At 45.2% G+C, this 23,299-nt stretch overlaps 1 protein-coding gene and 1 pseudogene across 1 annotated transcript in view; one reads left to right on the top strand and one right to left on the bottom strand.

Moving 5' to 3' along the window:
• The window catches only part of Cers3 (ceramide synthase 3), an 87,494-nt gene that overhangs the window by 56,435 nt on the left and 7,760 nt on the right, over positions 1 to 23,299 (top strand). The window contains exon 11 of the mRNA XM_032893439.1: positions 1,709 to 1,862. Within this exon, the coding sequence (XP_032749330.1) occupies positions 1,709 to 1,862 (154 nt within the window). The remainder of the gene's footprint in view (positions 1 to 1,708; positions 1,863 to 23,299) is intronic.
• Positions 16,643 to 18,760, bottom strand: LOC116891987 (annotated as a pseudogene).

The raw sequence follows: 23,299 nt of genomic DNA, 5'->3' as shown, positions 1-23,299 counted from the left end.
GGCACTCTGGGGTATCTTTATCTCAGCGAATCCATGCTGTCCCCAAGTATTCTCAGACCCAGGCAGTGCGCAAGCCATTCCAGTGTGGCACCTTGCCACACTGGTCCCTAGAGTTAGTCCGGCACTGGAGCGTCATATGGAACTAACCATAATTTATCTCTGGTTAGTATCTCTCCCGGCGGCTCTCTACTAGCTGTGAACTCTCTGGTTCCAGCTACTCAGTAAAATCAGGGCTCAAGAAGCTCAGCATGGGGCTGGCCTATTGCAGCTGCCTACCATGGACTCTGCCTGCCCTCTCAACAACCACCCCCTGGTAGTTAAGGTATAAACTCCCAACTACCCAGTGAAATCATAACTCAATAAGCTGTAATCTATCAATCAGATTTATGTGTTAAATTCTCAAACCACAATACATCCATACAGTGAACTCACAACCAATTGATAAAGATATAAACCGCCCACTTAGATAAGATAAATTTACCGATAGAAATCCATCCCTTAACAAATATACATAACTACCCATGACCATTTAAGGCCACCTGGATCTGGGTCATCCTTCTCTGTCTCCATCTTGATTCTCCCACTTTTTCCTTCTCTCTCGCCTTACAAAAACTTTGTCCCTGCCTTACTTTTTTTACTGTCTAATCATGGCCTTGACCTAACTTGTGCCAGCCCACACCTGCATATAGACATCAACCTACAGGGGTGGGGAGCAGAGCTGTGTTTGTACGAGGGCTAACAGTGGAGAGAGGATGGCTATAAAGGGACATCAGGGCGTTCCTAGGCACAGTGATCTGCTCTGTATCCTACAGCTCACTGAACTTTATGCCAAACTCCAGCAAATTTGACTGTCTGTTCATGTAACAATTAAATTAAACAATGTACTGAGGAAAAGAAGGAAGACAAAGCACTAAAATTACAGTTTCATTTAAGAGACTGGTACTGTGGACAATCTTTTTCTTGTTTTCTCAATTTAAATGAACAAATTATTTTATGAGTAAATAGATGCTTATAAGCCAGCCTTTCTAGGGACTCTAAAATCACAGCTCTATGAGGCTTGCGGAAAGGACACTTAGCCTTTTGTCCTGGAGTGAGAGCTGAAGATGCTATGTGTCTTGATACATAGGAGGCAGTTAAAATTGTGTTCAGGAGTCTGTGCACACAGTGGACAAGGAGGGCAGTTTACTTTAGAATATGGGAGCAGTCATGAAATGTGTGTCTGGGGAGGAAGGCTGAGGATTGAATCCTGGCCTTGTGTATGCTAAGTACCTGCTGTCAGGGAGACATCCAGTCCTCTCAAGCCATGGTTGACATCATCAAGGGAGTGAAGCTATGTCATAGGCTCACATATAAGAAAGTGTTGTCTCACTTGCTTCCATGGCTTGTCTTTTCCTGGAAGCTAAAGAGGGATGGATCATGGAAGCTTTCTGTTTGCAAAGAGGAAGCCTAGGAGCAGGGGCTGTCAAGCAAGCAATGGCATGGACCATTCCTTTTTTTTCCTTTTTTTCTTTTCTTTTTTTTGGCTCAGGAGACAGGCTATACTTTTTGATTGTTTGCAAAATACGTTATAAATGCTAATATTGCCTTTTCTTTCCTACAGACATCTTTTGATATTAAGTACTGAATTACTTTGAGGATGAAAAATGTGTTTTCTCATTGTGATTCACCAGCGCTTTGACCAAAGTGTTTTCTCACCTGTTTCCCACAGGATTCTGTACTGCACCCTGATCCTGCCTTTGCACTATCTCGAGCCCTTCTTCTCCTACATCTTCCTCAACCTCCAGCTCATGATCCTTCAGGGCCTTCACATTTACTGGGGTTACTTAATCCTGAAGATGCTCAACAGATGCATATTCACACAGGTAAGGCTCCCCAGGTCAGAAGTATTCCTATGTTGTAGTCTCAATTGTCAAAATAAAAGCGAAGTCTGGACAGCAGAGCATGGCATTCACTTACATTGTCTTACGAGCACATTTTTCCCCTTATTAATTGACAGGGAACAGAGGCTAAGTCCTTAGGCTTGTTTATTAATTGACAGGGAACAGAGGCTAGGTCCTTAGGCTTATCATGCTTATACCTAGGCTATCTTACTGGTACATTCGAAATGAAGGCCAGTGAGTATAAAACTGAATGGTTTTAGCCAGTATATTTTATTTTTCTTGGTTTGATTGGTTTTGTTTGAGGTTCTGAGGATCAAACCCAGGGCCTTTCATATACTAGGATAGTATTCCACCAGTGAACTGTTGTTTGATTTTCATGATAAAGACATTTTTCTGCAGTATAGGTTTCTCACTAGGCCTTAAGGAATAGCTCAGTGGTAGAGTGGTTTTTAGGCATCTGTAGCACTGAAGAAGAAGAAGAAGAAGAAGAAGAAGAAGAAGAAGAAGAAGAAGAAGAAGAAGAAGAAGAAGAAGAAGAAGAAGAAGAAGAAGGAGGAGGAGGAGGAGGAGGAGGAGGAGGAGGAGGAGGAGGAGGAGGAGGATGAAGAGGAGGAGGAGGAGGATGAGGAGGAGGAGGAGGAGGAGGAAGAAGGGAGGAGGAAGGAAGGAAGGAAGGAAGGAAGGAAGGAAGGAGGAACTTTATTAGATGGTATGACAATTGGGAAAAATTTTTTACTCTCAAAACTTGGCTACTACTTTGATAATCCCTTGACTTAGAATTTATTTGAGATATGTGTGTATGTGTATTATATATTTGTGTGTGGGTACGCATGTATATGTGTATATGCAGCTGCACATGCATGTATAGGAGCCAGAGATCAATGTCAGGTGTCTTCCACAATCATTCTCCACCTTTTTCATTTGAGACAGAGTCTCTCACTGACTGATAGACCCTGAGCTCACTGGTTTGGCCATTCTGCTCTGCCTTTTTGATGCTGAGATTGCAGATGTGTGCCACTGCTGTGTGCAGCTTTCAGGTGGGTGCTAGGGATCTGGCCTCAAGTTCTCATGCAAGCACTCATGCTGAGCCATCTCCCCCACCCCAAAGAAGCTTTTAAATGATGAGTGAGTGACACTCCAGAGCGTTTTGTTTCTTTGCTGAACTTCCAGTTTGTGTGTAATACTTTTTCCATGAGCTTGCTTCTGCTTTTGGAATATTGCCCATCATTTGGCTGTAGTTTGTTTCTGAAAAAAAATTTGCTAAATACAGCCACACATTGTTCAACTACAGATGATGTTGATAGATGCATTGCTGGGTGATTAAGTCATTATGTGAACTCATACAGACCTAGCTGGTCCTGACTCTTCCATACTTAAGCTATACGGTATAGCATCCTGCTCCTAGGGTCAGGAGGAACATAATAACATCATGAGGATGATTGAAACACAAGGTAAAATGATGAGGAACTCTAAACATTGAGATGTACAAAACTGAGCTAGAGCAATACAGCAGTGCCTTTACAATATGCTCCTATATAAATATGTACAGGGTTTCATTGTATGTTAATTATGGGAACTATACAGTAAATTCGTGAGCAAATAATAATCATTAATCATCAAGTTCTATACATTATGCATTAGTATCTCTGCTGTAATTTTATGCACCCAGCAGTACCGCAGGTTTGCTTACACCGTCATCACCCCACATATGCAAGTAACACATTATGCTTCAGTGTCAGGACAGTGCTGTCCTTCTGGACAGTGGGCTCTTGTCACCATCATTGTGCTCTTATAGGACTAGCAGTACACATGTGATTTCAAGACCGAAAGATGGTTATATAATACATGACTATAATACAAATTCCTAATACCTTTTAGATACTTGGCAGAATATGATTGTTCATTTTGTATTTGCTGTGGAGTTTTAATTTCAGAAGTAGTAAGGGCAGGACTTAAGAAACACACAAGATGCAGTCACTGACTTAGGGAATTGATCCACTCACTCACTACAATTATAGTGTATGAAGTGGAGTATGTTAAACAATGGGCCAAGGGCCTTGTTATGGAGGTAGAAGTCACTGGCTCTGAAGACCAGCATGGAGTCTCCTGCTGATGGGGTTTGACCTGGAAACAAATAAAGTCAAACTAGTCTTGTGTTCCTAAATGAACTTTGTTAAGCATCTTCCAGAGTGACAGAGCTGGTCCACTCTGGGGCGCCACCACCTGTGTGTAACAGCCTTGTCTCACCAGTGAGGAGTTGAGTGTAACAAGTAGCTGCTCCGTCAAATCTGATTTATTTATTTTCTACTGTAGTAAGTTTATATGAAAGAACTCTGGAGAGAGAACAAATGAAACAGGCATTCCTGTCACTGGCCTTTGAGTTCCCAGCCATCTCTGAGCCTCTAGATCTAGAGATCTGAGCTTAGGGATTAATCTTTATCTTATCTGGATTAATATTTTTAAACCAAACCCTGAGATATTTTTGTTTTCCTTAAATTTCTGGCATAGGTTTTGATTGGGACATTTTTTCTCTGGAGATAGGGTTTTACTAGGTAGTCCTGGCTAGCTTAAAACTTACCGTGTAAGCCACACTGACTTATAGAAATTCTCCTGCCTCTCCCTCCCAAGGATTAAAGGTGTGAAACACCTCTGGCTGCCTGTTTGTTTTTTTTTTTTTAATTGACTTTCCCTTAAAGTTGGGAATACCAAGAAATTGACTTCCACTAAATGTTCTAGATCAACATTATAGCTTATGGTAATTCTAAATTTTTTCCTGAGAAAACATTACCTCTGCACAAAAAAGTTGAAGAAACAGAGATGTGGTTCCAAGCTTGACAGTTAAACAACTGATGCTTGTAGTAGTTAGCATAAAGACATGGCCTTCAGATAACTCTGTAGTCCCATCTAGTCAGGCCTTCTTGAACCTCCTGTCCTTGTACAGAAACTGTCCTCATATTAACTGGTGACATAATTCTAGGCCTGATAGGAAGCCATTGACCACACTTGAAGGTCAATGGACACCCTTGTTTGGTTTCACTGTGACTTTCACATTTCTGATGTCTAACAGATCATGCTAGGCCCAGTTAGAAATGCAGCAGTCTGGCAGACACTGAGTAAGAATCCCTGATTCCTCGTGCCGTCCTTGGAAAAAGCTGTTTCCAATTGCAATCTGACAGGATCATCGCTCCGCAGCCCTAATTCTTGCCATGCGAATGACTTCAGCTGGCTTGCACATGCAATCTCTTTTCTGCTGCAGTGGCAAAACTGGCTGTGAATCCAGAAAACTCCTCCAAAGCCGTTAAGCCTCCCTTTAAAGAATGGCATTTGAAAGCAGAGTTGCATTGCAAAGGGAGAGAAGGGAGCTGGAAGTCTTAGAGGACCAAGGAAACCTACTGCCAACTCTGCTTCAAAAGCTTTTAGCATTTCACGCAACTTAAGTTGTTATGAAGCTGACTAATTTTTGGATACTTTAAAAATGGAATTACAGAAGTTTATAGACCTCCAAAAATGTCTTTCAAGTCTTACAGTGGAGATTAAGAATTTGTCTCTTCAATTCCTTTACATGCAGCAGGCTCTCAGAAAATATGAGACTATGTAGAGCTAGGTAATTTTTGAGAAACAAACCACACTTTTTTAGGTGCTGTTATATGACAAAACACTTCCTGGGGAGATGCAACACACATTTCTACTCACCCCAGACAGGGAACCCAGGACAAAGTATGGATACCACTAAAGTCCAATTTGATGAACCAATGAGTTTTATTGGGGATACTTAACAGGAATATGGGTAAAGGGTTACTTACAGGAGCAGAAATGGTTCACAGATAGCAGTGCCACCAAATCCCACACCAGCGGGGTGGCAGCTCACCAAAGCTAAACTTGGAGCACACTGCACAGCCTGCAGGCAGCTCAACAGTTTGATGAGTGTCCTTTTAAGGTGATTCAGTTGGCCTAAAACTCATCCAGGCTTCTAGGCATCCAGGCTGGTCTGGTCTTACATTCTTATTCCCAGTTTGGCTTATCTGGGTCTGAAAAGGACTCTAAGCTTTTATTGCTTACTCTGGCAGGGAGGGGCCCAGTGAATCTGGTCTGTTTCAGGGATTTCCTGGATGTATTTTAAATTATTTACCTTCCTGTTTAAGGAGCTTCCCTGCAGGATGGAATGTTTCAATCCCAGAGGAAAATAATTCACAGCAACTAGAAAATTACAAAATTATGATTTAATAATGTTTGGACCCCATGTATTTGTATACAGGCTGAAAAGAAGGCTAAAATTTAAATAGCAATTTAAAGTCACTTCTTTTCAAATCAGAGTCCTTGCATGTATATACCAATTGAGAGATGTCCACTACTTGCTTTTGTTCTTTAATAACTTAAAGTAAGAATAGCACTACAGTACTGGGGGCAGAGGATCAGCCTGTAAAGTGCTTGCCTTGCAAAGAGGAGGACCTGAATTTAATACTGGAACCCATGAGAAGTCAGGCATGATGATACATCTTACGAACTCAGTACTTGAGAGGCAGAGACAGAAGAGTCCCTTTGGTTTGCTGACCAGCCAGTTCATCCCAATTGATGAGCTTTTAGTAAGTGAGGAATATGGACAAGGAGGTGGATGATATTCCTGAGGATGGTACCCAATGTTGCTTACCTACATCCACACATAAACGCATGTACCCATACACCTTCATACATGTGCACCAATACACATATGAATATTAACACATGCACGAATAAAAAAGAATATAGCTACAATTTAAAGTTACATACATAGGTCAGGCTTAGCAGACATCCTGTTGCTTAGAAATAGACTTGACACTGAAATTTGATTCTTATAAAATGGGCAGTTTTCTGATGAGCTACCAACCCACACACATCACATGAGGAAACATGACATGCTGACACTCATCTTGTCTTCTCCATGCAAACATGAGAAGGGCTTTTAGAGGAGATTGGAAGCAACATAGCGTAGTTTTATTTAAGAGAATTTGATCATCCTTAAGCTCTTATTCCTTCTCTCTAAATGTGACTGTGGGTCCTGGCCAACTCAAGCATGTCTCTGTGACAACAGCCAAGACATTCGGGAGGAGCCAGAGAACATAGCCACCACCACAGCCCAGTGGGAGGCCAGCCTATGGCAGCCTTGGCAACCTGAAACTAGCAGCCAGCTATGTTCATAGAGTGGCACTGTGCAGGCCCTGCACTGAGTTGATGAAGAGTACAGTAGGTTAAGAATCATGAGGAAATTGATTCCAGATTAGCCAGAATTTACACCGAGATTTCATGACAAAGCCAGTGCTGGAACTGAGGTCCCCCACTGCGTAAAACTTCACCCTTTGTTTTAGATGTCATTTGAATTAGGTGTAGAAAATTAATAACAAGAAAAGCAAGTGAAAATACTTGTCTGCAGTCAAAAATAGCAAGTACATGAACATACCAAGTACTGAAAATAGGAGATTAAAAGGCAGCGCAGGGCTGAGGATGTGACTCAGTTGACAAAGTTCTTGCTGTGCAATAGTGAGGGTCAGAGTTCAAACCCCAAATCCATAACAGAATGTCCGTCACCACACACCTGTAATCCCAGTACTAAGGAAGTAGGCGTGGAAAGTTCCCTGGGAGTCACTGGCCACTGAATTGGACCCTGGCTCAGAAAACAGGCAGATAATTCCTGTGAAACAACATCCAAGATTGCTTTCTGCTAAGTGCATGCATTCACATGCACATACTGGAACACGCTCACATACACACACAGACACAGTCCTACCTCCTGACACCCCTGCCCACACACACACCTCTACCCACACGTGCATGGATATGCAACCCCTCTAAACCCAAAATAATAAAAATAAAATTAATTCAGCACACATATTTTAATTTACTTTTGAACTCATTAAAAGCCTAAGAAATGCTTTCTTCATTACTTTTATTCCAAGTCCCTTCCGTTTACAGCAATCAAGTAGCTAAGAGCACAGGCTCTGGAGAATTTGTCTCCAGCTCTTCCATTTCCTGGCTGAGTGGTCATGAGCCTGTCCCCCATATCCACTGCCTCAGTTTCCTTATTTGTACACTGGAGCTGTTGACACTGGTTGGGACATATCGAGGCACAGGATGGCCTTGCTGCCATCACCGCTGGCACAAGCTTTTCAGGGACATCCTTCCTACCAACTCACTGATGGCTGCAGGGCCAGCTGCCTGGCAGCTGACCCCCAGTCAGGGCACTCATTATCTCCTACAGACTGCGCAGCAGCTGGTGTGGACGTCAGGGCCCTTGGCTTTGACCAAGGCTCTAGTGGCAGCTTTCTAAGCTGTCTTCTGCCAGGTGACTGTCACGACCCACATTCCATGGTCCCTGCTGACATATTTTTACAATGTCACCACATTACAGAATATAAAATCCGTAACATCCAAGAGGCCTGCTTCCAACTCACCAAGGTTTTAGTACTAACAGATATTAAAATGCCCTTTGTTGAACAAAATTTTATAAAAATAACTCAAAGACGAATGATTGAAATAAAATAGCCAGAAACACTCTTTTTTTTTTTTTTTTTTTTTGGTTCTTTTTTTCGGAGCTGGGGACCGAACCCAGGGCCTTGCGCTTCCTAGGTAAGCGCTCTACCGCTGAGCTAAATCCCCAGCCCCAAGAAACACCCTTAATCTCTATACCCATCTTCCTGAGTGTATGCTCAGATCAGCTATTCCGACCATCTAGTCAAGAAACAACAGTGAATTCATAAATAGCTGTGCTAAATTGCTTAGCTTAAAGAATTTCAAACTTAGATATACTTCTAAATTTGTATGTGTATTTATTTCCACAACAAAATAGAATCCCCTCAGGACAGCTGGTTCTTCTGAAGGCTTTGTGCACCATAATGAGGCCCACTCCCATTCACAGAAGTTGGTGAAGGTGAACGCTGTCTCCAAGTCTCATGGTCACTTAATAAAACTATTGTGGCCCTCCTACTGTCCTAGAAGAGCGAGGTGGGGTGAGGAAGTTCCATGGCAGCCCAGGTCACACAGCAGTAAGAATGACATTGGGAGCCTCTTCACAGCACTCAGCCCCTGGCCGTGCTGGTACTTTGCCCTTGGCCTATAGTAGAGCCAACATACAGTAGAGCACTAAGATAAGTTTCAGGGAAAGAGGCCACCACTTATCCCTATTTGACATGGAAACAGGGCTGGTTGGAAGGGCTTATCTACTAACAAAGAAACAGAGGAACCATGGTCAAGCACATGAGGACTGGAGCACAGTGACCTGCTGGGTCCCTTTTGTCCACCTCAGACAACACTACCTCAGCACTCTCTGGCACTGACTTCTTCCTATAGTCTTGTAACTTGGTATGTAAATTAGCTGTCTGGAAATGCTGCCCCCTTTGCTTGTTTCTAAGACTTCGCTTTCTGTTGGGACAGCGAGTGTGTAGCGTTGTATTAGTTATTAATCTGCTTTACTCTCCCCGCAGCAGTGGCAGTGGTGCAGCGCGTGTGCGTTCCTTGGTACCTGCCCCAGTGTTCTGAATTCCTGAATGAAAGACACACACATGCACATGCACACATACACACTCACATACACAGCCTTCTATTTTAATATGCCTTAAATAGCTCAGTGGCTGGGCCGCCCCAAACCTCCACATTGCTAACACCTTCCCTCTAGTAATCCTAGTTATGACTTAGTAAAATCTAATCTTCCATCTGTGCTACCTGAGACCCAGTGGTGGGGCCTGGGGCTGCTCCTCCCCAGCTCTCACATGATTGGTTTGCTCTCTTTTCTGCAGCTCCCAAGCCTGCATCTTATGCCTTTCCTGGCATGGCAATTCTAAATCCTCGGTCCCCTTGTCCACCAATCCTCCAGTCCCACCTCTGTCTCTCTGCCCAGCCATTGGCCACTGGCAACTTTATTTTCCAAACAGGACCAACTGGGGCTATGGAACCTCAGCCTCTTACACACAGATTCTCATGCGGAATGCAAATAACATAATGCAAGCGTTAAACGGAATCCACGACAGTGTGCCGTCCACGTGCAGCTGCAGCAGCATGTCCCCATTGCTGACACCACCACGTGTCCCTGCAGTTCTTAATTCCAGGCAAACCACTTCTGGTTCACTTATTTAAAGAAAACCAGGGGCCTTGGGGGCAAGGGTACTAGGACGGCCCTTTGCCTCTTCAGTCCATTCTGCTTCCTGGGAAGGCATTAGAGACAGCAGCTGGATGCCAGAGCTGGCTGGGGACGGACGGGCTCTCCAAGGAGCCTTCAGCTTCTGAGTGTCCATGTAGCATCTACAAGCCTCTATCCCCCAAATGCCTGCAGACTAACAAGTCACTGGGTGACTTGCTGCGCTTGCTTTATTGTGTATTAGCTTCTTTTGCATACTCCTGCCTATTGTGATCTCTGACGCTGGTTTTAAAAAGGGAATATTACATCTATTTATTTCATGTGTGGATTTGCGTACTTGTGGAGCTCAGAGGACAAATTTCAGGACTCTGTTCTGTCCACCACATGGTTCCTGGGATTGAACTCGGGTCCTCAGGTTCGGCAGCAGGTGCCTTTATCTGCTGAGCCATCTGATCAGTCCAGTGTTGTCTGTTCTTCAGAGGCACTAGACGAGTGATCATCTGCCCAAGAAGATGCCAGCTAGGCAGTTTCCAGCAAGAAAAGCTGTCAAAGAAAACACGCCTCTGGGTTGTACTGTTCACATCCAGACTTTCACTCCTGTCTCCCAAATAGGGTCTCTTAGGGCCCCCAGATCAGAAATCCCATCTTGGCTCAGATGGGAAGCATGGCAGGATGGGGAGGATCAGGCACAAACACTCAGAGAATCTGTGACATTGCTTGTACCCATGATTTAAAAATCATTTGACAAAAACACAATGAATTTCCATATACTTCTGAAAGGAGCAGACTGTCACCATTTTCTTAGCATTAAAAACACACACACACACACACACACACACACACACACACACAGAGAGAGAGAGAGAGAGAGAGAGAGAGAGAGAGAGAGAGAGAGAGAGAGAGAGAGAGAGTCAGTCAGTCCACGCAGATGTCTTCTATAGAATTTGACTTTAGACAAAGGGCCAGACACAATTCATGTAATTCATGGCTAGTTAATAAATCTACACACCCACTCCAGGAAGTGAATGTTTTATTAAAGGACTCTTGGGCCAAAGAGATTGGTAAGCGCAGGTGTGAGGGAGACTCCATGCTGGTCAACACTGTCCTTGTTAATCTCCAACTATTTTCTGTGGCCACATCCTGTGTCCACCTCCTCAGCCCCACTGAGTAAATCTCAGAGAGAGCTTCAAGTAACACAAAGAAAACATTATTCATGACAACTTAAAGAAGCTGAAAGAACACTTTGCTTTAGTGCCCGAGTGATTTATGAGGCAAGGCTTGATCCTGCCTTCTCTTTTGTGAGCATCAAGGATGCCATCGTGGCGCTCTGCTCTCTAAGGAGCTGTGTTCTTACAGCAGGGTTCTCTACTACGTAAGAGAGCAGGCGGGCAGCTCGCGGCCTCACGACTGTTTCAAACAGCCAGTATGTGCTTTGTTCAGGGACATGAGATTGGCTGTCCCCTGTCATTTAGTTGTGTCTGACCCACCTGCCACTGGGGCCCAGCTTCCTTAGAGCCATTGACTAGTGTCAGAACTGATGCTATCGTGTAACTGCCTAGGTGACGCTCGCATGGTCACCTCCCGTACACCTGGAAAACAAGCCAACAAGTATGAGTTGCCCACTTTTGTGAGTATGGGATGGGATGAAGGATGTGAAGGAACTCCAGGCCTTTGAAAAGGCCCCGGGAACTGTGTTCAGAGGAAGAGAGGGATAAGGAAAGGATGAGGCTCCGTGAAATTGTTCAGGAGGCCTGAGGCGCTTTCTTCCGTATACCATTTGGATGTGTGTGTGTGTGTGTGTGTGTGTGTGTGTGTGTGTGTGTGTGTGCGCGCATGCACACATGCACGTGCATGCATACATGAGCATTTAGGGTACTCTGTTCTCCCACATCTGTGATGCAATGAGAGTACTGGGCTGGGCAGGGAAGAAGTTGCAACCAAAGCCTCAGCCAACCCTATAGAAAGTGCTGTAGCTAAGTGGCCCCTCAGAGGTGTCTCCTTTGAGGACGTCACTGAACATGTGCTGCCTTCTGCAGCAGGAGCATAACTCTGAACAAGATGGCTCTTTGCTGCCTGTGCTAACATTCATCCCTGTGCCTCCCACCATGCGGGTATAGTGGAGCCTTGCTCCTAAAGGGCTTCTGGGCAGCATCACCCTATGATCTTCATGTCTCTATGCCAGGTACCTGAAGAATCAGAGGGCTTGCGGTCCCAAGCACCACCTCTGATGTGAGGCTGGGTGGGGCCTTTACTTTTTAAAATCTCCTTGTTAATAACTGTCCTTTCCTTACAGCGTTTAGGTGAGGGCAACATGCTATATGCGAACTGTCTGCTGCAGTCTTTGTGGCCTGGAGCACGTGGTGATGGTATAGCCATAGGTCCATGCAGCCCAGTGGTGGTGGTATAGCCATAGGTCCATGCAGCCCAGTGGTGGTGGTATAGCCATAGGTCCATGCAGCCCAGCGGTGGTGGTATAGCCATAGGTCCATGCAGCCCAGTGGTGGTGGTATAGCCATAGGTCCATGCAGCCCAGCGGTGGTGGTATAGCCATAGGTCCATGCAGCCCAGCGGTGGTGGTATAGCCATAGGTCCATGCAGCCCAGCGGTGGTGGTATAGCCATAGGTCCATGCAGCCCAGTGGTGGTGGTATAGCCATAAGTCCATGCAGCCCAGTGGTGGTATAGCCATAGGTCCATGCAGCCCAGTTTGCCATTCAGTCTCAATCCCAGTTATTCTCCGGTGCTCCCATTTCCCTTGGTTGTTTCTCCCATGCATGTCCATACGTCATGCATGCAGAGGTACTCCTGGGTGAGGAGACAGGAGACCATGTGAAAGCCTCTGTGCTATTCTCCAGGTGCTGTCCACCTTAGGCTTTGGGTTTGGAGAAAGTCGGTGGACTCTTTATTACCTCTGGGTTGTGGGCTCCGGAGCCCATGCTGGGGAGCTGGAGGACCCATTCCTCCTCTCCGTCATTGCCTTCAGCCTGCACTCTGGCCCTGGCTCCCATATCTCCATAGTATTCCAGCTAGTATGTGGTCTGTAATTCGTCCTCTGGCTTCTTACCACTGTTATCTTAAATGATGTACCCTTCCCTGTAGCTTTGGGATTCTTTTAAAGCGTCTTACATCAAGTGCAGAGGACCAGCCCAGTGCTGTGTGTTACTGGGCAGATATTTCACCACAGGCTACATCCCTCGCCCTCGTGGTTCTCTATCATCCCTTCCTCCTCCCCCTCCTCCTGTAACTTCATGTACAGCCTACTTGGCCACGGGTATTCGACTCTCTTCACTTTTGGGTTTTCTCCTCTTTGTGCTTCATTCTTGATCATTTCTGTGGCAGTTTTCAGTACTTTGGTCCTTTCTTTTACAGCATTTAACTTGTGGTTAATCTTGACTAATGTAATTTTTTTATTACAAATATTCATTTTTATCCCTGTAAATTTCATTTTGATCTTTAAAATGCCTTCTATATTTCTTTCCATGGTATGGTTTTCCTCTGCATCCTTGAATAGAACACACACACACACACACACACACACACACACACACACACACACACACGTACTTCAGATTTGTTGTGTTTGAATATTTTGCCTACATATATGTCTATGCATCATGTTTATGTGCCTGGTGCAGGAGGAGGTCAGAGGGCATTAGATCCCTTGAAGTTAGAGTTATGTGCAGTTGTGAGCTGTCACATGGGTGCTGAGAATTGAACCCGGGTTCTCTGCAAGCACAACTGCTGTTACCTGTTGAGCCATTTCTCCAGCTCTTACAAGTAATTGTTTTGATACCACTCTTCTTCAAACTCTTTATTTCAAGACCTGTTCCTGTTAAGTGAATTTCTTCCTGGGTATGCACCATATTTCTGAGTTTGCAAATTTTGTGATTTGTCTTTTTACTCAAAACAAGCCATTTAAAATTGTCGAATGCTAGATTTTATTTTTTCTGGATTCTTTTAAATGGAGTTGAATTTTGTTGTTTTTGAAGGCAACTAGATTGGTAATGATAGCTGTGGTTTTTCCAAGACTTGAATGCTGGTAAGGTGAGTCCAGAATGGCTTTTAGTCTGTGCCCATTAAGTAGAGTCCTTAATGTCCCTTGATGTGCATGAACCAGGGTCTCATTGGCCCTTTACAGCTCCAGGCAGGGCTTGTTCTGCCAACTGCCATCCGCCCAGCCTGTGCCTAGGGTAGTTTTTCCTCACCACATGCACTCTCTGGGCAGTGTGCTCTCCCCCGGCTGCTCTCATCCTTCTCTCTCCACCTCTCCTTATAAAATTCTACCCCCTGGCCGGCCTTGGAACTCCAACTTGGTTCCCTCAGTTCAGTGGCCCTCTGTGTGATGGGTTTGAATGCTTTGATAATGAACACAGGATCACCAATAATGTGTCAGTGTTGCATTAGGACTCTTGGTGGCATTTAAATAAGAGTGGCCCAATTAGAATTCTCTGGTTTGCTATTCCTGTATCTTCTGTTATATGAGTCTGAATCTGTGACTAGTCTCTCTCTCTCTCTCTCTCTCTCTCTCTCTCTCTCTCTCTCTCTCTGTCTATCTGTCTGTCTGTCTGTCTCTCTGGTGGTGGTGAGCCCTGGCTGTTCTGGAATTGGCTTTGTAGACTAGGCTGGCCTTGAACTCACAGAGATATGCCTTTGCCTCCTGTGTGCTAGGATTAAAGGCATGTGCCACCATGCCTTGCCACTTTACAGGAAAATTTTAACAGACCTTTAAAGGGGATTAGGTTACTGACTCCAACTGACCCAGGTAACAACACACACTATCAGTCAACATTGAAATGCTGCTTCTGGCATTTATGGCAGATGCTCATTTAATAAGGCCGCTATCTGCTGCTTCCTGCAAATGCTTACCACAGCTCACATACAAACACACATGTGCTTACAATTCTCAGCACCTGTGTGGCAGCCCGCAACTGTGCAGAACTCCAGTTCCAGGGGATCTGACATCCTCTGACCACCAGGCACATGGACATGGTGCACAGACATACACGCAGACAAAACACTCATTCACTGAACCGGGGACGTGGAAGAGTACATAACATTACAGCTATACATTAGCTTCGGTTGTAAAAGTTGATTACTTGGGAAATCCAAGGCACATAAAGGCTGGTTTTTACATTGTTCTCTTAAAAGAAGCTTAAGCAAACAGGCTGAAGACCCAGTGGGATGACAGTCTTAAGTCTTATGCGCCCTCAAGGTGTATTAGTAACTCAGCTGTGAGGTCCAGCAAAAGCTCCAGTCTCAGTGAATGTAGGAGATATTCTCATCGGCTTACCTCTGGCTGTGGGCCAGAGTCTGGACCTAAGAAGACAAAAGGCTGTGGAACTCTGTCTCCTTTTCTCAAGGCTCAGCCTGAGCTGCTTCCTACACCAAGTCTAAAACCAATAGCTCGACAATGCCAGTCTAGCTTTTGTAGTTGTTTAAACTGGCGGTGCAATCCTCCACTGTCCTGCTCAGAAGTCACGGTGCTGTGCCTTCCAGTAACGACTGCCTGTGTACTGCCTGTGTTGTTTCCTGTGAAGTGTAATGGCTGGGTGGCTCCTTCTTTGTTTCTGACTTTTCCCTCTAAGGGCAAAGCTGCCCAATAAACATAGTTTGTAAGTTACACGTACATTTCATTTTAACGATGCTTAAAAGTACTAAGAAGGAGAAAGTGGTTAAGTACATAAAGCCCTGTCCAGTAAGTGTGAAGACCATATTTTAGATTCCCAAAACCCATACAAAAGCAAGACAGCCATGGAGACTTCCTGTAACCCCAGCTGTCGGGAGGCAGAAATGGGACTTCTCTGACAAACTGGCAAGCCAGACTAGACAACCCACAAGCTCTGGGCACAAGTTAAAGGCCCTATATGAATAGCAGCTTCAGGTCTCCACGTACTCATGAACAAATGGATGCATGCATCGCACCTGGCACACATATATGAGGCTCTACTCACATGAACACACATATGCATACAGATATGCACACTACATATATATATACACACACACACATATATATACATGCAAAAAATTTTAAATGTAAGAAAATAATAAGGCATATTAATTCAGAAAATATCTTACATGTACCCAATTCCCCTTAAGCTCCATGCATCTATGGTAACACATCTTGTCTTAGAGTTTGAAGTGTAGTTTAGAGCAAGAAAGCCACAGCTTGGAACTCACAGCCTCCCTTTCCCTTAGGGGACAACTCTGCTTATGCTTCCCCTGACCTGCATTTCTGTTCTGCTTGTGTCCAGGTCTCTCTAGCTTTCTTCCCACACTGAGTACTGTGGATACAGTGTTGGGATTGGTGAAGTAATTTTCTTCTTCTTACCCATGTTCTCTGATTTCAGAAAATGGCCATGGTGATTCTGAAGTTGTTTTGGAAGAGTGAGGGAGATAGTTGAAATGAGGGTCTCACCATTGTTCCAGATGGCCTCAGTTCCATCCATCTCTGTGTTGGAGCTCACTCTTTCTTTCTTTCCTTTCTTTCTTTTTCTTTCCTTCCTCCTTTCCTTCCTTCCTTCCTCTCTCTCTCTCTCTCTCTCTCTCTCTCTCTCTCTCTCTCTCTCTTTTCGGTGCCAATTTAAATGGTTTTACTATTCCATGTTACTTGTTTTGGGTCCCTGTGGAACAATGCTATACCCTCTACTTGGACTGACTTAATCCACCTCTTCAGTGGTGGGGCCTGAAGAAGCACCAGCAGATGGAGGAGCTCCTCCACCAGGGAAGCCACCAGGCGTTCCTCCAGGCATGCCACCCACACCCTGGTGCCGCTTGGTCATGATAGGGTTGCAGACCTTCTCCAGCTCTTTCTGCTGATGCTCAAATTCTTCCTTCTCTGCAGTCTGGTTCCTTTCCAGCCTGCTGATGACATCATTGCACTTGTCAAGAATCTTCTGTTTGTCCTCCTCATTGATCTTGCCTTGAAGTTTCTCATCCTCAACAGTTGCTTTCATGTTGAAAATAGAAGACTCCAGTGAGTTCTTGGAGGAAACATTATCTCTCTCTTCTCACCCTCAGCTTTGTACTTCTCAGCTTCTTGGACCATGTGCTCAAGTCCTCCTTACTCAAGCAGCCCTCGCCATTGGTGATGGTGATCCTGTTCTCCTTTCCTGTGCTCTTATCTACAGCAGAGCATTGAGGACGACATTGGCATCAATGTCAAAAGTAACCTCAATCTGAGGAACCCCACGGGGTGCTGGAGGTGCCTGTGAGCTGAAACTTCCCAACAGGTTGTTGTCCTTGGTCGTGGCCTTGTCACCTCATACACCTGGATGAGTACACCTGGCTGGTTGTCAGAGTAGGTGGTGAAAGTCTGGGTCTGCTTGGTGGGAATGGTGGTATTGCGCTTGATGAGGACAGCCATGACTCCACCAGCAGTTTCCATCCCAAGGGAAAGAGGAGTGACATCCAATAGCAGCAAATCCTGAACATTCTCAGACTTGTCTCCAGATAGAGTGGCCACCTGGACAGCTGCACCATAAGCAACAGCTTCATCGGTGTTTGCTCTTATTCAGTTATTTTCCATTGAAGAAGTCTTGCAGAAGTTTCTGAATCTTGGGGATTCTGGTAGAACCGTCCCCCAAGACAGTATCATGGATCTGTGACTTGTCTAGTTTGGCATCTCAAAGGGTCTTCTCTACAGGGTCCAGTGTGCCATGGAACAGGTCAGCATTCAATTCTTCAAGTCGAGCCCTGGTAATGGAGGTCATAGAGAGAATCAATCTCAGTACTGGCCTGAGTGCTGGAGGAGAGGGTGCCCTTGGCCCACTCACAGGCAGTGCGGAGACGCCTGACAGCTCTCTTGTTCTCACTGATGTCCTTGTGCTTTCGCTTAAACTCAGCAATGAAATGGTTGGCCATTCAGTTGTCAAAGTCTTCTCCAGTCAAGTGGGTGTCTCTAGCTGTTGATTTGACTTCAAAAATTCCATCCTCAGTAGTCAGAATTGACACATCAAAAGTGCCACCTCCCAAGTAAAAGGTCAGCACATTCCTTTCAGCTCCAACCTTCTTATCTAAGCCATGAGCAATAGCAGCAGTTGGTTGGTTGATAATTTGAAGTAATTGAGGCCAGCAATAGTCCCAGCATCTTTTGTTGCCTGTCACTGAGAGTCATTGAAGTAGGCTGGCACTGTGACCATGGCATTGGTAACAGTCTTTCCTAGGTAAGCTTCTGCAATTTCCTTCATTTTTGTCAGGACCATTGAGGACACTTCCTCAGGGTAGAAACTTTGTCTCCCTTTTGTATTTGACTTGGACCTTGGTCCTGCCTGCATCATTCACCACCACAAAGGACCAGTGCTTCCTATCAGACTGAACGTCATCATCATCAAATCTACATCTGATCGGATGTTTGGCATCAAAAACTATGTTGGTGAGGTTCATTGCAACTTGATTCTTGGCCACATCCCCAATTAATCGTTCTGTGTCAGTGAAAGAAACATAGCTCGGCATGGTGAAGTTACCCTGGTCATTGGCAATTATTTACACCTTCCCATGCTGGAAGACACTCACACAGGAGTAGGTGGTACCAAGATCAATGCCAACTGCAGGTCCCTTAGACATGGTTGCTTTTGTGTAGGCCAGACTGTGCTGACATTTTCAATGAGACCGGTTTTCGCCCAATTGGAGCTGTTTCTAATGACAGATATCTTACTTCCTGCCTCAAAAGTAGTATTTACACCAGTGTCTGAGCTGAGCAAGGCTTCACCAAGCAGCATAGAATGCATGGCATAGCCTCAGAGACCACCCTGTTACCCCGTACCCATCTCCACCATGTAGGCGAATGGTGCCTGCCACGCCTCCAAAGGTGTGCTTCGGAGTCTCCCCCACCTGACGACCTCCATCTTACACAGAGCCAGGAGCTGTACTCCAATCCTGAGGTCTACCCTAATGCAAGGTCAGGCAGGTCTGTTGGCCAATTTTCCGATGGCTCTTCTGCCTACACCACTTGCTCCCACATGGATTTGTGCCATCGGTGCATACTGAGCTGGAGCTGGGAGTGAGGCCTTCGGTGTTTCACAGGGCAGCCACATTGCCTAGCTGGGATTACATGCGGTTGACCACTTGGAGGTTAATGAACTTTCTTCTCGTAAGCTCTGCTTTGCTTGATCAAGTTGTCATTTGAGCCTTTCATTCAGAAGAAGGAAGGCATAGCATTCGTGACAAAGGCCTAACAAATGACAGCAGTCAGTTGGGAGGGTCTTTCAAGGAATTCAAGGAAGTTTGTGAAAAAGTCATTATTTCATCAGCTCTTGTCACCCATCAACCAGTCAGTCTGCCCACCTGCCTTTTTCCTTGCAGGGCTGAAAATTGAACCCAGAGTTTCATGCATGGTAGATTGGTGCTCTACCACTGCACTACAGCACAAAGCCCCTGGAATAGTCTAGTCATGGTTTTTATCTACTCGTATTTAAGAACATCATGCAATAAGGTATACTGCTTATACTGTGAGGATGCTAGAGCCTCAGATTAACTGGCTATGTGGACTGCCATGCATTAAGATGACAGAGAAAGAAAGAAGAAAGAAAGAAAGAAAGAAAGAAAGAAAGGAAGGAAGGAAGGAAGGAAGAAAGAAAGATGGATGGATGCTTATAGTCAGGCCCCAAAGCAGGCAACTAAATCAACAAGACAAATGAGGCAGTTAGGACCCAGACATTGGAGGCCTTGGCAGTCGGTCTCCTCCCTCTGTGGAAGTGACTGATTTACATCCCAGGCGAGGTCCTCCAGATTGAATGAAGAGAATCCCCCGTCCTCCTTCATCATGGAAAGGTCTCCATGGGTGAACTTCCATTGCTGGGTCTCCTTCTGAGGATCAGAGCCTCTGTCCTGCAGGCCACTCAGCTTCAGCTGCTGAAGTCTGGGAACAAAAGCAGTGCTTTCTTGCTCCCAAGGAGTAAAGCTCACACCGATAAAGCTCTCAGAATGCGGGCTGAGCAGATAGCAGGAAGAAGAAGGTAAAAGAGTGAGTTCTTGATAACACAAAGTGTCATTCATTTCAGAAAATGACTAGTTCTTGTTTCTTTTTGAAACAGTCTACTCTGTCGCCAAGGCTAGCCTTGAACTTCCTGTGTGTCCCAACTGGCTGTAACACTGTGATCCTCCTGCCTCTGCTTACTGAGACCTGAGATTGCAGGTGAGAACCACCATGACCAGTTTATTAATTCTTTGCAGAACCACTTATTATATGAAGTAAAGCATAGTTGTGAGCTTATGATATTGCCTCTGTGGACTAGACAGTTAACAAAGAAATGTAGGAAATCACTACTAAGGAAAAAAGATAATTTAAAATCAGAGAAACACAAAAGAGCCCAGGTAACTCTGGCTTCAATACTTTCTTTCCATGGAGAAAAACAATCTAGAGAACGTCTGTGGCCCAGCAAACAGCCTTGTTAGCCCAAGAAGCATCTGCAACCACCGACCTCGTCACTGCCCAGAGACTTAGGAGCACAGCACCCCAGGGCTCGCCAGTGCCCTTGTGGTTGAGCATCTGTGGCGCTTCCACTACACAGACGATTTGTATGCACATTTGAACTTGAGAAGCATTGGTCTAGAAAATTCCACATCGCCAAAAAAGAAAATGTCCATTTGTGGCCAGGGTAGAAAGAACCCGATTAAATGTAGCACAGTGCTGGCGAGGAGAAAGATGAAAAGAATAATACAGCGGTCTCTCTTCCCTGCAACCTCGTCAACTTGGATGATGAGAATTATTACAACAAAAAGGGAGGTGTGCTTTGCTAGTAGCTTAGAAAATTGAACTCTTTGCCTGGCTGTGCATTTTTTAATACAGTGAAAGCTAAAAGTTTGCTTTTAAAATAGCTTCAAATGCTTATTATAGTGTTCTTTGTTTCACTGCCAAGTGCAGCTTGAGACGTGGAGTCATTCACAAAGCAGCGGGGCATTATGAGTCACACACAGCCTCCTGGGCTCCTGACATTACTGCAAAGCCGCAGATTCCCAGGCACTGACTTTAGTTACAGTGCCTCAGACACGCAGCCATGGTTTTATTGAAGCTGCGGCTGTAGATGTCATCCCGGGAGAGTGAGGAAACCCTGCGGGCAGAGATGACTCACCTGCTAGGAGCGAGCACTGCATCTATCTCACCGGTGTGTAGGGTTTCTCTGTTCCTTGTTGCCAAGTTTGTTTAGTTTGTTTTTCTTGAAGACATTCTTTGAGGAATATAGATCAGGCCTTAACTAATAGACAGAGCATGTACACTAATTAATGAAAACATAGACATTCTTGAACCAAAATATACTAAAATCATAGCAAAAATGAAGCCAGAAGTGTGGCTGCTCAGATGTGATTTTTAACCCAGTGGGGTAGCGATGAAGAAGCTTGGACATCCAGGAGTAACAGAGATGCGGTTATGCCCGTGTGTGGTGCAGGGCAGGGCTAGGTAAGGTGTCATATAAGCAGCAGTGGAAGGATATGCTGTGTGAGTCTACTCTCCAGGGCTATAATAAGTGCCCAAGATTGGGTTCCTAATAGAGGAGAGAGGTTAATTTAGCTTATGGTTCTGAGGCTCAGACACTCACAGGACCGTCATCTTCTATAGACCGTACCTCTCAAAGGTTCTAATACCTCTCACCAGCAGGGTACTAAGGAGCAGCTACTGAATGAGCTCTTGAGGATTCACCACAGCTAAACCGTAATGAGTGGGAATATTTAGCTAGATGAGGAATTAACTATCTTTAGCTACAAAAAAAATAATAACAGTGTTTGAAAGAAGTGTACTCTCCCTGCTACTACCCCAAAGGGATAGAACTCAGAAAAATAAGTAAAAGCTGAAAGGAGACAGAATTCAGCCCAGTGTTGAGAGAAAGAGGGAAGGGAGGGAGGAGGGGAGAGAGAGAGAGGAGGAGAGAGAGAGAGAGAGAGAGGGAGAGGAGAGGGAGGGGAGAGAGAGAGAGAGAGAGGAGGTAGGTACACCTGCAGGTAGGCATGGGAACATATTTTGCTCAGGTTGTCATAAAGAACACAGAAACTTCCGAGAGAGACTCGGCTAGATGCCCTCAAGGTCCCTTTCGATCCCAGAGGCCTTTGAGGCTCTTCCAATGCAGCACCCCTCCTACATCTCAGGCAACACCACTGTTCTCTTTACACTGTGGCTGCTCCGACTCTCTCCAGCCATTTCCACACAGCAGCAGGGAGCACTAGTGGTACAGGAGCAGCTCCCTTAGACAGCAAGCAGGGCCCATGGTAGATCATGAGCTAGTCATGCAGTGTGCTCAGCTCATCCCTCAATGGACAAACACTCTCTGGCTGAGCTGAGGAGCATGCATGGGGACTTCTTACTGGCTTGGCCACAATGTACCCCTGAGCTGGCCGACTCGCAACAGAGATATTCTGTTCTTCACCCTATTCCCATCATAAAACACTCTCAGGAGTTCTTTCTTATTTTTCTATAATAAATCTATATTCATTCTATCTTTTTCCTATTTTCATTCCTCGTTCCTCTTAAAGATAAGATGTAAAACCTAGACGTCATTGGTCTCAGATAGCCACTGAATTTCAGGACCCTAGCCCCTGCCTCCCTGAGTTTATCCAACCAAGAGCCAAGGAAGGCACCTGAGACTGGATCCATTGTACTCCAAACTCCACACGGCTATTCTAAGTAAACCAGTGCCCTCATTGGAGCGGTTTGCTAGAGAGAGGGGCCTTCTCTGTCCTGTCACCAATAAGTCCCTGATACCTTGAATGGTGCCTCTTTTGAACCCATGACTTGGATTGTCTTAGCATGCCTGCTCTTCCTTCTTCCCAAAATGCACTGCCACTCCCACTTCAATTTCAGGTCACACACAGCTTGCTGGGTCTTACTCAGAGCCAACTAACAACACTGGTGCTAGCCACTCCCATCTGCCCTGCCATGCATGCTTCTTGCTGTCCACAGGAAGTACTGTGAGCGACACAACATCTGGTCTCTGAGTTTAGCCAGTACATTAATGAGGGAGATTTCCTCATAGAAGGAATTGTGCCAAGGTTTCCTCTGGTTGAAACAGCTTCTTTCAGCCTTGTAGTCAGAGCCTAAGGTAGAATCTCCCACCCATCACCCATGATAGCTTAAAATGTTGTGCACACAGGGTAAACTGAGTTGGGATGAACTCACGGGAAGCAGAAAGGAAGAACACAGCGGCTCTAGGCACCCAGAGTGCTGGCCGCTGAGCTCTAGAGCAGAGCTACCCCTGAGGCACTAGAGACTAGGAGACCAAATCTCAGCATTGACTCTACCCTTTCCATGGCTCCTGGGTTGGGCATTTCTTGTATAGAACAGCTTCAAATAATGGCCATTCTGCTGAAACACAGTAGGGAGTGGT

Source organism: Rattus rattus, chromosome 2 (genome assembly GCF_011064425.1).
Source record: "Rattus rattus isolate New Zealand chromosome 2, Rrattus_CSIRO_v1, whole genome shotgun sequence".
NCBI classification, from domain to species: domain Eukaryota; kingdom Metazoa; phylum Chordata; class Mammalia; order Rodentia; family Muridae; genus Rattus; species Rattus rattus.
The sequence above is the reverse complement of the archived record's forward strand: the minus strand, read 5'-3'. Positions and strand labels throughout refer to the sequence as shown.